This window comes from Schistocerca nitens, chromosome 5, assembly GCF_023898315.1.
Source record: "Schistocerca nitens isolate TAMUIC-IGC-003100 chromosome 5, iqSchNite1.1, whole genome shotgun sequence".
NCBI classification, from domain to species: Eukaryota; Metazoa; Arthropoda; class Insecta; order Orthoptera; family Acrididae; genus Schistocerca; species Schistocerca nitens.
Genome location: NC_064618.1, coordinates 58,122,778 through 58,138,757, shown reverse-complemented (window position 1 = coordinate 58,138,757; position 15,980 = coordinate 58,122,778). Strand labels below are relative to the sequence as shown.

Sequence of the window (15,980 nt, the reverse complement as noted above, 5' to 3'; positions counted from 1 at the left end):
TGTACAGAAACCAGATGGCAGTTATAAGAGTCGAGGGGCATGAAACGGAAGCAGCGGTTGGCAAGGGAGTGGGACAGGGTTGTAGCCTGTCCCCGATGTTATTCAATCTGTATATTGAGCAAGCAGTAAAGGAAACAAAAGAAAAATTCGGAGTAGGTATTAAAATCCATGGAGAAGAAATAAAAATGTTGAGTTTCGCCGATGACATTGTAATTCTGTCAGAGACAGCAAAGGATTTGGAAGAGCAGTTGAACGGAATGGACAGTGTCTTGAAAGGAGGATATAAGATGAACATCAACAAAAGCAAAGCGAGGATAATGGAATGTAGTCGAATTAAGTCTGGTGATGCTGAGGGAATTAGATTAGGGAATGAGACACTTAAAGTAGTAAAGGAGTTTTGCTATTTGGGGAGCAAAATAACTGATGATGGTCGAAGTAGAGAGGCATAGACTGGCAATGGCAAGGAAAGCGTTTTTGAAGAAGAGAAATTTGTTAACATCGAGTATAGATTTAAGTGTCAGGAAGTCGTTTCTGAAAGTATTTGTATGGAGTGTAGCCATGTATGGAAGTAAAACATGGACGATAAATAGTTTGGACAAGAAGAGAATAGAAGCTTTCGAAATGTGGTGCTACAGAAGAATGCTGAAGATTACATGGGTAGATCACGTAACAAATGAGGAGGTATTGAATAGAATTGTGGAGAAGAGATTTTGTGGCACAAGTTGACAAGAGGAAGGGACCGGTTGGTAGGGCATGTTCTGAGGCATCAAGGGATCACAAATTTAACATTGGAGGGCAGCGTGGTTGGTAAAAATCGTAGAGGGAGACCAAGAAATGAATACACTAAGCACATTCAGAAAGATGTAGGTTGCAGTAAGTACTGGGAAATGAAGAAGCTTGCACAGGATAGAGTAGCATGGCCGGCCGCGGTGGCCGAGCGTTCAGACGATGCGTACCGTCGAGGATCGATGCCGTGAACACCAGAGGCACACTCGACTGATGTATCCGAGCAAGTCGGCGGTCGCTGAACATTGTTTGTCGGAAAATCACGCTATGGAGTATGAACGCACGAGGATTCTGGTACAAACGTCGAGATACTGGGACAGCGTTGTTAGAGAGGCCATCGAAATTCGCACCAATGACGAACTCATAAACCGTGACTGTGGCTATAATCTTAGCAAGGCTTGGGAACCAGCGATTGGGTTAATCAAGAGTAAATCAAGCAAACGTATAGTTGTGACGACCACGGCGGACAGAGCCATCACACCGACGTCATCTCAGACGCCGTCGCAATCTGTTCCACCGCGCGACCGTGGCGCGGGGCGCGGACGGCGGAGGGAGCGCGCCGCAGGCGGAGGGTATTTAAATCGGCCGCCGCCGCGACCGAACCCAGTTCCCTCTGAGCAACCATAGCGTACGGATCTCCGTGCCGGCACGTTCACAGGAGCTCAGTCCGTCAGTTCACCTGATGATGGCGACACGTATGATCGCCGAAATATTGTGCCCGTTGGACACTATAGACCGGCAGTACAACTGTGGATATTTTGATTATCAAATACGCCGGGATAAACTCAAGAATCACATCATAACACTATTTTTTATGCACGCAGACTACTGTGCAGTGTCGATCATTTTTATCTCGCGTAGTTTTAAACTCTCTCTCTCTCTCTCTCTCTCTCTCTCTCTCTGTGTGTGTGTGTGTGTGTGTGTTTGTGCGTGCGTGTTGGCAGCAAATTGTTTAAATGCTTATATTAATGATTTAATTAATATTTCCTGTGGCACAACTTCTAAAGCAACATTTGTGACACCTTCAAGATATGATATTCCACATCATATTTAATAACTCCTAAACCAGTCCGTGCAGTGGATCACAAGAAAATGTACCACGAAGGCTGGGGCAGTTTAGAGTCCATGGCACAGGGAAAAAGCACCGCAGTTGTTTAAATATCCCCTGCTGATTCCTGCGTGTTCCGCAAAGCTAACTACAGCTCTATCTCTCTCTTTGTATACAACTTTTAGTTCCTTTTTTTTTTTTTCTTTTAACTGTATTTCGAGTCAGACTGCTACTAGTTATGTGACATCATCAATTTGTAGGCGTGTAAAACAGCTTCCGTGACTGCGTTATATCCCTTACATCACGATCATGTGACCAGAAATTAAGTTTATTAACTTCAGCCGTATTTCTGGATCGATTCCCAGTCGGGCATTTGTTTTGGAAAGAGGGTGTCTCACGTGCGCTGGTATCCAACTAGTTGGTTGGCGCATACGAACTATTTGAGATGGTAGAGGGCGCCGACAGGATGTGTGCTTTTGTTTCCTAGGATTAGTCCCAGTCGCTCCACAGTACCAGGCACCTTGCACAGATGGCAAGATGAGAGAAAGTTTTCCATATGCATGCAAGCGACCTGTGAAAGGGTAATTACATGTTTCCTTATGGGATTGGAATGAAAAAGCGCCACAATTGTTTAAATATTCGACACACTGTGATCAACTTCCTGAGAAATTCTTTAAATGAAGTATGTTCCATACTCCACCTTGTATCTCATAAATTGTTTAAACAATATTCCACACACTGTCTAAATTGTTTAAACAATATTCCATACACTACAGTCAATAAATCAATATTTCCAAGAGGAGGGGCAAGGAAAACTGAAGGATATCGACTCATTTCATTAGTCAGTCAAATTGATACTGTTGTAAGGGTGGGGAGGGGGGGGGGATGGGCTATTCGATTAACCTGAAGCAGCTCGTGAATATCAAAAGTGGCAGAGTTGATCTATTTCCTGCCAACTTTTTTAATCCGTTGAACTAATTAGTCAATTAATTTGAAACCAGAGGTGGTGCCGGATTTCGGCGGTGGCGGAGGGGAGGGGAATGAGTAGGTGTGACATGGAAAACCACTCAACTAAACAACAGGTTAATGGTGAATTACCCCCTGGGGATCATATCCGCGAAGTGGAACAATAGGTTAAGGAGCCATCAAACAAAAGATGACAGTAATTTTGACCCTGAATGTATGCTTGCACCTGATTACAACCTGGCCTAACGAATTGTGGTCTAGCCCGCTTCTACTCATGTAACCGCTGGAAATATTTATGACGTTATTAAAAGCGATTTACATAGGTGGCCTGACACTTCGGCTTACCCAGATACTAACGTTTATCCCATATGTCAATAAAAAGCGGAAACAGTGAAAGGTGCATTATTGTTAGATATTTTATACAAATCACAGAACCGGGACAAAATGTATGTTGATACTGAGGCATAACACATAATGTGTAAGGGGAAAGGCGTGAAAACCTTTGTGTGTTAAATGACAGTAAAGAACCGACAATGCAGTATATAATTGCATCGAAGCAGCGCTTGTTTTGGCCGGATTTTTGCTGCAAAACATAGTTAACTTTGATTTTAGTTTATCTGTAAAAATGATAAATGGTATGAAATGCAAGAAAAAGTATAATAAATTTTATATATATCTAGAGTATTTTAGCTCTGGTTTTCTCATTCCCTCTGCTGTCATTACATTGTTCAAGCTTCATACAAGTAAGCATTAGAGAAAGAGAGAGAAAGGGAGTGTGTGAGACAGAGAGAGAGATTGAGAGAGCATTTGCGTGAGAAAGAGAGGGAGAGAGCGAGAGAGAGAGAGAGTGAAAGAGAGAGAGGGAGATGGTATTTGATATAGGTTTAGTGGAGTTGACATTCATCGCCTCTTAGCAGCCAGCTGGCCTAGTTATCAAACAACACATTGATGGTGTGAGGAGCAATCTCTCTCTCTCTCTCCATCTCTCTCTTTCTCTCTCTCTCTCTCTCCCTCTCTCTCTTTCTCTATCTATCTATCTGTCTATCTATCTCTCCCTCGCACACTCTCTTTCATTTCAGTCTCTCTGGCGCTACCTCAAGGTCTCTCTCTTGGTCAACCAGCCATTAGCATTATTGATGTCCGTAATACCTTTCTCAGATGTGTGTGTGTTATTGATGATGAAACTGGTGTGTATACTTTTTAACACGGCGACAAAATTCAGAACAATACGTTTTTTAACATGGTGCAAATTCAGGTTTGATGTGTGTGTGTGTGTGTTTTGCTGACACATTTCAGATCTGTAAATATGGCAAGTTACACCCTTTTTGTAATTTCTGTGTGATAAATGCTTTTGAACAAAACAAAAATTCCAGGTCGTCCACAGCCAAGTTGACTGCTTTTGGGGCTACATTGTGACTTGTTGCTTCGTTTTAATGGTGTGTAAATTACTGGATGTGACTGGCCGTTTCGTTTTAATGGCCGGTAAAATACTTCGTTCTTATTGGAGGAAAAGGAACGGTAGGGGTTCATCAGTGTCAGTCTTTCTTGTAACGTCGATGATGTCGACAAAACTGGATTATGCTTAATGGACGTTATTCAGATAGTGGATAATGCATTTAATCTATATCACTTATATTCTTTATTTAAAATACAGTCACAAAAATTTTACATGCATCTTGCACGAAGAATTATGTACGGAAATCACCAACTGCAAATAGCTAGTCAACAAATCACGAAGGCACTTTACGTCAGCTGCGTCGGCGCACGGGGTGGTCGTAGAGCACGGCCTGCAGGAACTGCGGCGAGCTGACCGAGGTGCGCACCGTGTGCTGGCGGCCGCCCGGCGACGTGGAGGAGCGCGCGCCCACGCGCACCAGCTTGTGGTCGCCCGTGTGCTCGTACATCAGGCCCTCGCGCGGCTCCGTGATCGCCTGCCGGCAGAACACGGCCGTGCAGGGGCGCCGGCTGTCACAGCCACACTCGCTGGTATTTGCACCATCTCGCGCAACTCCTTATGCACATGAGTACCAACGGAAAAACGCTCCTATCCGAGCACGGTAAATGTGAATATGTTCCTGTTTAAATTAAAAGACTCTGACTGAAAAGTGAAGTACCTGCTGCTTCATTCTACCTACCTTAGCATCTTTTCTTTTTAACATGCACTTCACCTCAAACTCCCAAACGCTCATACACACACACACACACACACTCACACACACTGGTCTGTCGCTGTAAGTCACTCACAGCCACCCACCCACAGTTGCCCTCTCTCACTCAATCATTCAGCCAAACTCAATGTCATTGTCCCCTGTGTCACAGCCACAGTCCCGTCTATTGTATTCTACTACTATAGTCTCCTCTCACTCTCGCAGTCACTGTCTCCCTCCTGCTCCTTCTTACTGCTTATTTCCCATTCCTTCCTTCCTACTGCTGCTGCCTTTTCTCACAGACACTATCACTCTATTCCTCATCGTCATTCTCATATACTCTGTCTCTGATTATTACTGGGTCTCACTCACTTCCACTTTCTCTCTACTCCCCCCTCCCTCACCCCTGTCATTGTCTCCTTAACTCTGTTCCTAGCACTACTCTGCCTCTCACACTGTCACAGTCTCCGTCAGTCTTTCTATAACACGGCCACTGTCTACCATCTTCCAGTACTTATTACTTTTCTGTCTCTTTGTCAGTGCCACTGTCTTCTTCTTTCTCAGCATAATAAAGAGAGCATATGTTCGCGTACCAAAATTTTTGGAAAAAATTTTAAAGGTGTTGAGGAAGGTAGAATTAGGCAGCTGGTACCCTACTTTTCAGTCAGTGTTTTAAATAAACAGGAACATAATAGCATTTTTCCTGCTCCGACAGGAGCACTTTTCTGCTGGTTCCCCTCTTTGCCCTCCTGCAGCAGGGCATACAACTCATAAGAAAATAATTTACGTGTCATTAAAATTTAAATAGTTTACTTATATGAAATTAAAATAATGGGAAACCAATTTTATACTACAGACCGGATTTTACGTGAAAAAACTCCATGTGCTTCCGTACTACAACATGGGGTTCGCAAATGATAACGGAAACATTTTACAGCATATTTCTCCTGGCAACGTCACTTAATAAACTACGTTTTACCCTCACACCGGATTTTACATGTGTATTTTACGTGTACAAGTAGAGTAGCTTTCAAACTCTGTGTCTCGGAAACGGATAAAGATATGAACAAAATTTTCAAACTTGTTCGAGATCAGGATCTTAGAAATACATCGCAAAAATTACAGCGATTTGCTGTGCATAGCCATCTAGGATCAACGGCTGGGTTTTGGGACCCAAACAATAAGTTTTGGGAGTGTTTCCCGATAACGGATAAAGGTTTTTCAAAAGGGAGAGTTGTTTCTTCTAGATAAATGCCTAGAGAATGAATCGTTAAAATTTGAGCGATTTGCTGTGGTCATTTATTATTTGGATTTCGCCTCATACCGTATTTTACGTGTAGAAGTAGGATAACTTTGAACCTCTATATTTTGGAAACGGATAAAGAAATCATCAAAATTTTCTAGTTTGTTCGAGATCGAGATCTTAGGATTCTACTGCAAAAATTTCAGCCATTTGCTGTTTATAGCCGTCCTAGAATCCTCGGCTGGGTTTTGATCCGCTGGTAACGGCAAAAATGCAATTAAAGAAACAGAGCAACTGCCCATCAAATATTGGTGCCTCCGTAACTCTCATCAAGCACACCGTAGACCATATCAAATACTAAGATAACTAACCGATTTGCTCTATTTGCCTTTGCAGGAGGATCCTTTACTGTAGGATAGTGACACTAAGACGTTCCGTCTGTGGGTTTACATATGGCCCTTAGACCAAGGGCTATCCAGAGCACATGACCCCACCTTTCTACCACCAGTACCATCCGAACTTATGACTTTAGACACTTCTACCCTGCAGAAGGGATATTATACCTTCGTCCAAGTAATCCCAGTCAATTTAGATTCTCCTTTCACACCAGTAAAGGCTCGGCAGATATACTGTAATTCAACCTGTTGCTTCCCTGTCAGTAAACAGTAGCACGTGTTAGTGAGTATCAATGGCAATTTGCGATTTCAGTGCTCGTTGTGAAGTGTAGAGTTCTCGAGTGTAGAAGAGTTTAGCATTTTTAGCTGGGATAGAAATAACATTGTAATACACATGTACACACTTACAGTTACTACACTACTGGCCATTTAAAATGCTATACCACGAAGGTAACGTGCTACAGACGCGAAATTTAACCGACAGGAAGAAGATAAGATGCTGTGATATGCAAATGATAAGCTTTTCAGAGCATTTACACAAGGTTGGCGCCGGTGGCGACACGTACAACATGCTGACATGAGGAAAGTTTCCAACCGATTTCTCATACACAAACAGCAGTTGACCGGCATTGCCTGGTGAAACGTTGTTGTGATGCCTCGTGTAAGGAGGAGAAAAGCGTACCATCACGTTTCCGACTTTGATAAAGGTCGGATTGTAGCCCATCGCGATTGCGGTTTATCGTATCGCGACATTGCTGCTTGCGTTGGTCAAGATCCAATGACGGTTAGCGAAATATGGAATAGGTGGTTTCAGGAGGGTAATACGGAACGCCATGCTGGATCCCAACGCCCTCGTATCACTAGCAGTCGAGATGACAGGCATCTTATCCGCATGGCTGCAACGGATCGTGCAGCCACGTCTCTATCCCTGAGTCAACAGATGGGCACGTTTGCAATCCCTGAGTCAACAGATGGGGACGTTTGCAAGACAAGAACCATCTACACGAACAGTTCGACGACGTTTGCAGCAGCATGGACTATCAGCTCGGAGACCATAGCTGCGGTTACCCTTGACGCTGCATCACACACAGGAGCGCCTGCAATGGTGTACTCAACGACGAACCTGGGTGCACGAATGGCAAAACGTCATTTTTTCGGATGAATCCAGGTTCTGTTTACAGCATCATGATGGTCGCCTCCGTGTTTGGCGACATCGCGGTGAACGCACATTGGAAGCGTGTATTCGTCATCGCCATACTGACGTATCACCCGGCGTGATGGTATGGGGTGCCAATGTTTACACGTCTCGGTCACCTCTTGTTCGCATTGACGGCACTTTGAACAGTGGACGTTACATTTCAGATGTGTTACGACCCGTGACTCTACCCTTCATTCGATCCCTGCGAAACCGTACATTCCAGCAGGATAATGCACGACCGCATGTTGCAGGTCCTGTACGGGTCTTTCTGGATACAGAAAATGTTCGACTGCTGCCTTGACCAGCACATTCTCCTGATCTCTCACCAACTGAAAACGTATGGTCAATGGTGACCGAGCAACTGGCTCGTCACAATACGCCAGTCACTACTGTTTATGAACTGTGGTATGGTGTTGAAGCTCTGTTTGACTCAATGCCCAGGCGTATCAAGGCCGATATTACGGACAGAGGTGGTTGTTCTAGGTACTGATTTCTCAGGATCTATGTACCCAAATTGCGTGAAAATGTAATCACATGTCAGTTCTAGTATAATATATTTGCCCAATGAATAACCGTTTATCAGCTGCATTTCTTCTTGTTGTAGCAATTTTAATGGCCAGTAGTGTATATTTACGTATTTTTTTTCTCCTTATATCTGTTCTTTAAATATTTTGGAAATACTTGTGCTGTATCTCCCACGGGGAGATACTTGATAAGAATTGATAAGACCCAGGTAAACGAGAACAACGGTTTATTACGACAACAGTAGAGAGTTTTAATGACAAAGGAAAACTCTTCTCAGCAAAAAAAAATACTTCTTAAACACGAACAGGCATACGCCTGGAACACACAGCGAATAAACGTAGTGGGACGTGAAGACAATGCCACTGATAATCCCTGCTAAGAGCCGACGCATCAATTGGCCTAGAGCTCCGGTGAAGCGAACTGTAACGTGTCCGCTGTTCACTGAAAATAAGAAGCCCGCCCTCGGCTTGACTGTGGCGCAGGATAACCGTTTGGTGCGCTATTGCTGCGGTATGTTGTGTTTTCGGTGATGCTTTGCCTCACTTTGTGGATTTTCCTCTTGTGTGGATGGCTAATTGTTTTGGTGGCGGAGTAATGTTTTTCTACCTTACAATGACGCTATCACAATATCATTATACTGCACGTTGAAGGTGTGGTGGTGGGAGGCTTGAAGTCCCATGCCACCCTCTGATGGTGTGAGTTCAGAGTTGCTGATAAGGGAGACACAACTGCAAAGGTAGTTAGGGTGAGGGTCGCACCGAGGATTGCACAGAATGAGTGCCCATATTAAAACACATACTACTAGTTACCATACTGGGGCTACGGGACTATTGTTAGCCATGATCCAATCCGAGTCCTCGAGGATGGTCAGAGGAACAGGGTGGTGTTGCAGTGCCAGGGAGTCGTGGTGCCAATCTGTTGCAATCCATTGACTGTGTCGTGCAGGGCGTCGACTTCATCGTAGAGGCGCCTCGCCTTCTCTGAATGGACGTCTTTAGAGGGATCATGTTGGTTTCCTCGTGTAAAGTAACAGTCCTCGTGAGTGGAGGGGCATGCAGGCTCCACCAAAGCACCTTATTCTGCAGGCACTGGAGGGTCTGCATCCAGAAGGCACTAATCATGGCCAAAGCACAAGACCCATGGGGAAAGACTGGACAGCTGTCTGGTACATCTGGAGCTTGGTGCCTATGGTCAGTTCCCTGCTGTAGAAGGAAGGGAAGAATACATTTATCAGCTTCTGCCCCTTTTGGGTGACGTATTCTGCATATCGATGGAAGAGCAGTTTTTATCCATCTGGACAACTAGATATTTGGTATCAGGTGACCATGGGACCAGGACGCCTGCAGTAGTGATGTTGTGGTGGAGGATAGGGCGCCGTTTGGTGGAGCAGACAGCTGCATTTTTGGCAGCATTGAGGGCAATCTTGTTTTAAAGACGCCAGGTGGCTGTTGCGTCCACCTGCCTCTAGAGATGAGCAGTGGGCTGGTCAGTGTTGTGGCAGGTGGTATAGAGCGCCGTATCGTCGGCGTATTGCGTCAGGTGGCAGTGAGGGATGACTGGCAAATCATTAACATAAATATTAAAGAGAATGGGAGTTAATACAGAGTCTTGAGGAATACCCATCAACATGTGATGTATGCTCGAGTGTTCCCCTTGGTCAGTAAACAAGAAGATTCCATCAAGGAGAAAATCAGCCACGATCTTGATAGATGTCCAGGATGGTCGTCTGTGTCAGTAGTTTGTACACGAGATTGTCCTCCTAAATCCTGTAGTAAGCATTCTGTAGGTCCAGGAAAATCGCTGGCGACGACATCTTGGAGTTAATTCCCTTGTTGATGTGTTCTGTGATCCTAAGGGCTTTAGTTCACCTGACAGGCGGGATGTGAAGCAGAACTGTTCTAGACGGATCGTCCCAGCCGCTGCCAGAGGCTAGGGAATTCGGTTCAGGATCAAAGATTGTAGTACCTTCGCCACAGTATTCAGTAGGCTAGTGGGTCTGTTATTGGTAGGCACTGTAGGATCCTTTGAGGGCTTGGGAATGGCAATGACTTTTTCCTGCTTCCACTGTGGGTGGAAAATGCCAGTTGTGCCACAGCAGTTCATAATGTTGGTGAATGAGAGTAGTGACTTGTGCAGGAGCCGACAGAGGTGTTCTTTTAAGATTCTGTCCAAACCGAGAGCTGACTACCAATGCTTCCACTGGAGGATCCTTTGGACTTTTGCTGGGGACCTAATGTGAGGGCCAGTAAGAGGTGGTCGATGTCTGAAAGTGGTAATGGCCGCCAGAATATGGTGTTCATCCTGAAGTTCACCAAGTGTAAGCTCCTGTACGAACAGTTGATTCTGGGCCTCAAATACATTGGCCAGAGTTTCCGCAACACAGAGGGCATCATAAGTGAAACCACCCACTGTGCAGATGGTTGGTCCTCAGTACACGCCTCTGACCTCAGACAACAGGCCATTCCGACTTATATTGGAGGAGAAAGACGAACATCTTGACCTCCCATTGTTCTGTTTTCCTATCGGAGAAGTGGTGGCAGAACTCACACTGGAGATGCCTCACGCAATGCTCAACCCGAGGGTCGCAAAACTGCTTACTCTGCTTGCGTAGTGGTTCGTCTGTATTTTAGTTCATTCAATGGAAAGAGGCTAGGCATCCAGTGGGGTTAGAGCCCTAGGTGCAATGGAAGCAGAGGCGTTAATTGCCTTCTGGTTTTCCTTCGTTAGATAATCAACAGCACTAACCGGATTCGCACGCATTGTCAGCCTGAGGTTTTTCCAGGTGGTATTGGTGAGAACCCTGACAACTTCGTCACAATCAGTGATGTTCAAGGTAGAACAGATGTCTAAAGATAGAGCTACATCAGTAAGGTGCAGGAACATCAATTCATGGTCAGATCCCAGTTCATGGAGTGTTTACAACGAAAACTGCACCACAATATTCTTGAAAATGGGCACATCCAAGGCCATAGACTGACAGAGCCAGAGTACCCTCCTGTTTGAGGAGGAGTCTGCCCTTGGGATTAGCGATGCGAGAATGGCAAGCTGGATGGATGTATGATATTGAGGTATGCCCCATTGATAAGTCTGGAAAACGAGCTCAAAAAATGGCTCAAATGGCTCTACCATCTGAGGACATCAGTCCCCTAGACTTAGAACTACTTAAACCTAACAAACCTAAGGATTTCACACACATCGGTGCCCGAGGCAGGATTCGAACCTGTGACTGTAGCAGCAGCGCGGTTCTGGACTGAAGCGCTTAGAACCGCTCGGCCAGAGCGGCTGGCTGAAAAGTGCAAAGTGAAGCTTCAAGAAGAGGCACGTTGGGCTCAAATTTGCACAACAAGTGTGATAGCTCCAAGGTGGGTACAGACAGTTGCCGCCATGGCCTCTATATGTTCCAGTGATTGGAGAGTGCCTAATGGAGGAACACTGCCATGCCCCTATCTTGGTTATGGAGCCGGTCTCTGCGATAGCAAACCATGTTGCATAGATGAAAATTGTCCACCAGTTTGAGATATGTTCCCAATACAAGTAAAATTTCCCCATGATGGTCAGAGAGGGAGGTGTTCAGTTCAGCTTTCACCTGTTCAATACCATTAGCATTAAAATACAGGCAACTACATCCTGAGAGGACTGGAGGTTGTGCAATGGGTGATTTGCCATTATAACAAAATCTGACTAACCCCTTCAACCAGCACAACGACCTTTGTGGGCCCATCCTGTGACTAACGTACTGTACCTTCTGACCTGTTTTACAAATTACTGACCTGATGTGGGGATTTTTGATGTTCTGTCACCAGAAGCCTGATGAGTGTAGTAATTCATTGCCTTCGGCTTCACGAAGTTGAAGACTATGGGTAGTTATCATTTGGGTCAAGCAGGTATTTCACGTGGTCTCTCTGATAAACTGCCAGCAATTGGCGTGTAAAAGGCGGTGCAGTTCAGTGTTCAGTTTAATGTAACTCGTGGGATTGTAAATCATGATAGGAGGGATCTTCTCCTTCTTTGGTGGTGGTGGCGGTGGATTCTGAGCAGTGGGATCGGGAGGGGGACGCATTGCCTGGTCCATGGCACAAACAGATGCGGTTTCTCCTTGGTAGGGAAGCATCCATATCCGAATCATAGCCGCTGCGATGGGCGCGAGCGGATGACCATTTAGATTTTCGGGCACAGGGGGGAACGACAGGGGTGAAGATCCCAGAAGACTAGATGGACCGACGAGCTGGTGTAGGAGAAACACCACCCAATGGTGCCTCCACATGGTCGTCTATTGTATCAGTGTCTGGAGCTTAAAAGGCGTGACAGGCAGTGGATGAGTGGTCTATCACCAGGCAACCGTGACAACCGTCAGATGATAAGGTGGCAGATCAGTCGCCCATGCAGTGCTGTAGACAAGACATGTATCGGTATCACTGTCAGTGATTACAGGTGACTTTTGGTGGGAGGTACGTTGTGCACAGTCCTTAGACCACTGGACGGTGTCAGTATTGGCAGCATGCCATGATGGATGTCTGTCAGCAGACATCACATTGCCGCGTGAAAGGGTGGCCGAACTCTCGTCTAGCCGCGCATTCCTGTCCTTGTTCCTGTTCATTTTTTGTCTCGGCCCGACTGACAAAAGACATAAATCCCGTCGCCTATAAATCCCAGGGAGACTGGGACACATACGAATAACAACAGTGCCTTAGAAGGCAAAAGACAAATCAATGGCGACTCAGACACTACGAATAGCAACGCTGAGTGGAACTCGTGACCTTAACACCAGGAAGAGCACACACTGGCAAGTAAACAAAGTCAGGGCTCCAACCTGACTGAACTGTGCCAACATGTGGATTTGCGCCATCCTGTACAGCTGGGGCCCAGAGGAATTCGTGCCAATCCAGTTCTGCAGAAGTGACACAGCGGTGGAAATAGGATCCTGACACGGAGGACCTCTGGTGACTCTTGCCGTACCTTCTTTAGCCCTTATTGTGATCGACGCAATACCTTGTACACATCCAACCCCGTGATGCTTCAGTGACTGAAGGGTTGCCGATCGCTTTCTCCACTTTTCGATGCATAAATACAAAAGTGTGAAGATATCAAATGTAACAGAAGATTGTTAAACTTACAAGATTTGTGATCACACGCTGAATACGCAGTTGAATTCCCTGTTACAATACCCTGGCTAAGACTGACACACACGCCTGCAACATCAGTTCAGAAGTAGCAGTGTCAGTAACTCGACATATCGAAACTACACTTGCAAACAACACAAGAAATCAAAGTGTGAGCAATGGAAGTGGTTGCTAACCTTGTTCATTGCCACTGATTAAGAACTTGGATAGACGGAAAGTCGACAGGCGCATTTTCTCTGAAGTTCCCTAAGACATTTGCAATTTTGTTTCTGCATTGTATAGCTAAGTCAGCCAAAACCAATACTGCTCATCACTTTTCCCATGCGATGCTCAGATCCATCATAATTTAGACACGTCTCACACTGTGCAAATGTTTCTGAGGCGCTCACGATCACCGCGCAGTTGCGCTACGCTTTGTTCTCCGCTTTCGAGAGAGCGTGAAGCAGCTGGGCGAACACGCTGCAAACTTAGACGAGATTATCTGCCAATGGAAGCCTGCGAGGCGCAGGACTATGTACGGCACTCACGATCGGCCCTCAGTCAGGACTCTGTTTGGGTAAAAGTTTTCGAGGTTGGAGACAGTGTGTGGCACTCACGTACAGTGAGACAATAGATGGGATAGGGCAGGCAGAGACAGAAGAACAGTGCCAAATTCGCCTAGACGCTGATCGACATCGACACCTGCTAAATAGAACGTCAATTTCGTGTAAGTACTCAGAAGAAAATCCAGAAATAATTGTGAGGCATGCTGAACTTCCTTTGGTTGATAAAAAAAGTGCATTTACAGATAATCACATGACTGGTTCAAAATTGTACATTTTGTGAGGTTCTGAAATGGCAAAAAGAACCGGTGCGAATGTGTTGCTTGGGTGGAAAAGTGTATATTGAAATTTTTCGGAGCCCCCTGAGATCTTGAAATCTCTGCTGGGTGGTGGCGATAGTCGAAAGAGTTTTTGGAGACGTTCTTGCCTACAATATGCGTTTCAAACGACATTTGGCGCGAAACAAATAACGGAAGGAGCATTCATCCTTACCATGAAGGTTCAGAACCTAATTTACCACCTTATTGGTGCTTAGCCGTCTTCCGTTTCTAATTAAGAAGAAGAGGCAAATATTTGGAATCAAAACTTCCCACACCTTAAAAACGATCTGACTGCTCTGCTTCGAAACACGTTGCATCAAGTGAATCCATATATTCACGGTTTTAAAGCTGCACTAGAGTCTCTTCCGCGAGGACAAAATAATTATTTTAAATTTGCCTTTAATGAAGACAAACACCCATCTGCTCGACGTCGCGGCACTGTTTCGGTTTATTAGGAACGTGAGCGGCGTAACATACACTCCTGGAAATGGAAAAAGGAACACATTGACACCGGTGTGTCAGACCCACCATACTTGCTCCGGACACTGCGAGAGGGCTGTACAAGCAATGATCACACGCACGGCACAGCGGACACACCAGGAACCGCGGTGTTGGCCGTCGAATGGCGCTAGCTGCGCAGCATTTGTGCACCGCCGCCGTCAGTGTCAGCCAGTTTGCCGTGGCATACGGAGCTCCATCGCAGTCTTTAACACGTAGCATGCCGCGACAGCGTGGACGTGAACCGTATGTGCAGTTGACGGACTTTGAGCGAGGGCGTATAGTGGGCATGCGGGAGGCCGGGTGGACGTACCGCCGAATTGCTCAACACGTGGGGGGTGAGGTCTCCACAGTACATCGATGTTGTCGCCAGTGGTCGGCGGAAGGTGCACGTGCCCGTCGACCTGGGACCGGACCGCAGCGACGCACGGATGCACGCCAAGGCCGTAGGATCCTACGCAGTGCCGTAGGGGACCGCACCGCCACTTCCCAGCAAATTAGGGACACTGTTGCTCCTGGGGTATCGGCGAGGACCATTCGCAACCGTCTCCATGAAGCTGGGCTACGGTCCCGCACACCGTTAGGCCGTCTTCCGCTCACGCCCCAACATCGTGCAGCCCGCCTCCAGTGGTGTCGCGACAGGCGTGAATGGAGGGACGAATGGAGACGTGTCGTCTTCAGCGATGAGAGTCGCTTCTGCCTTGGTGCCAATGATGGTCGTATGCGTGTTTGGCGCCGTGCAGGTGAGCGCCACAATCAGGACTGCATACAACCGAGGCACACAGGGTCAACACCCGGCATCATGGTGTGGGGAGCGATCTCCTACACTGGCCGTACACCACTGGTGATCGTCGAGGGGACACTGAATAGTGCATGGTACATCCAAACCGTCATCGAACCCATCGTTCTACCATTCCTAGACCGGCAAGGAAACTTGCTGTTCCAACAGGACAATGCACGTCCGCATGTATCCCGTGCCACCCAACGTGCTCTAGAAGGTGTACGTCAACTACCCTGGCCAGCAAGATCTCCGGATCTGTCCCCCATTGAGCATGTTTGGGTCTGGATGAAGCGTCGTCTCACGCGGTCTGCACGTCCAGCACGAACGCTGGTCCAACTGAGGCGCCAGGTGGAAATGGCATGGCAAGCCGTTCCACAGGACTACATCCAGCATCTCTACGATCGTCTCCAT

At 46.4% G+C, this 15,980-nt stretch overlaps 1 protein-coding gene across 1 annotated transcript in view; it reads right to left on the bottom strand.

Annotated features, from left to right (window-relative positions):
- Positions 1-4,548: 4,548 nt before the first annotated feature.
- The window catches only part of LOC126260278 (cilia- and flagella-associated protein 299-like), a 95,806-nt gene continuing 84,374 nt past the window's right edge, over positions 4,549-15,980 (bottom strand). Inside the window, exon 4 of the mRNA XM_049957604.1 lies at positions 4,549-4,731. Within this exon, the coding sequence (XP_049813561.1) occupies positions 4,549-4,731 (183 nt within the window). The remainder of the gene's footprint in view (positions 4,732-15,980) is intronic.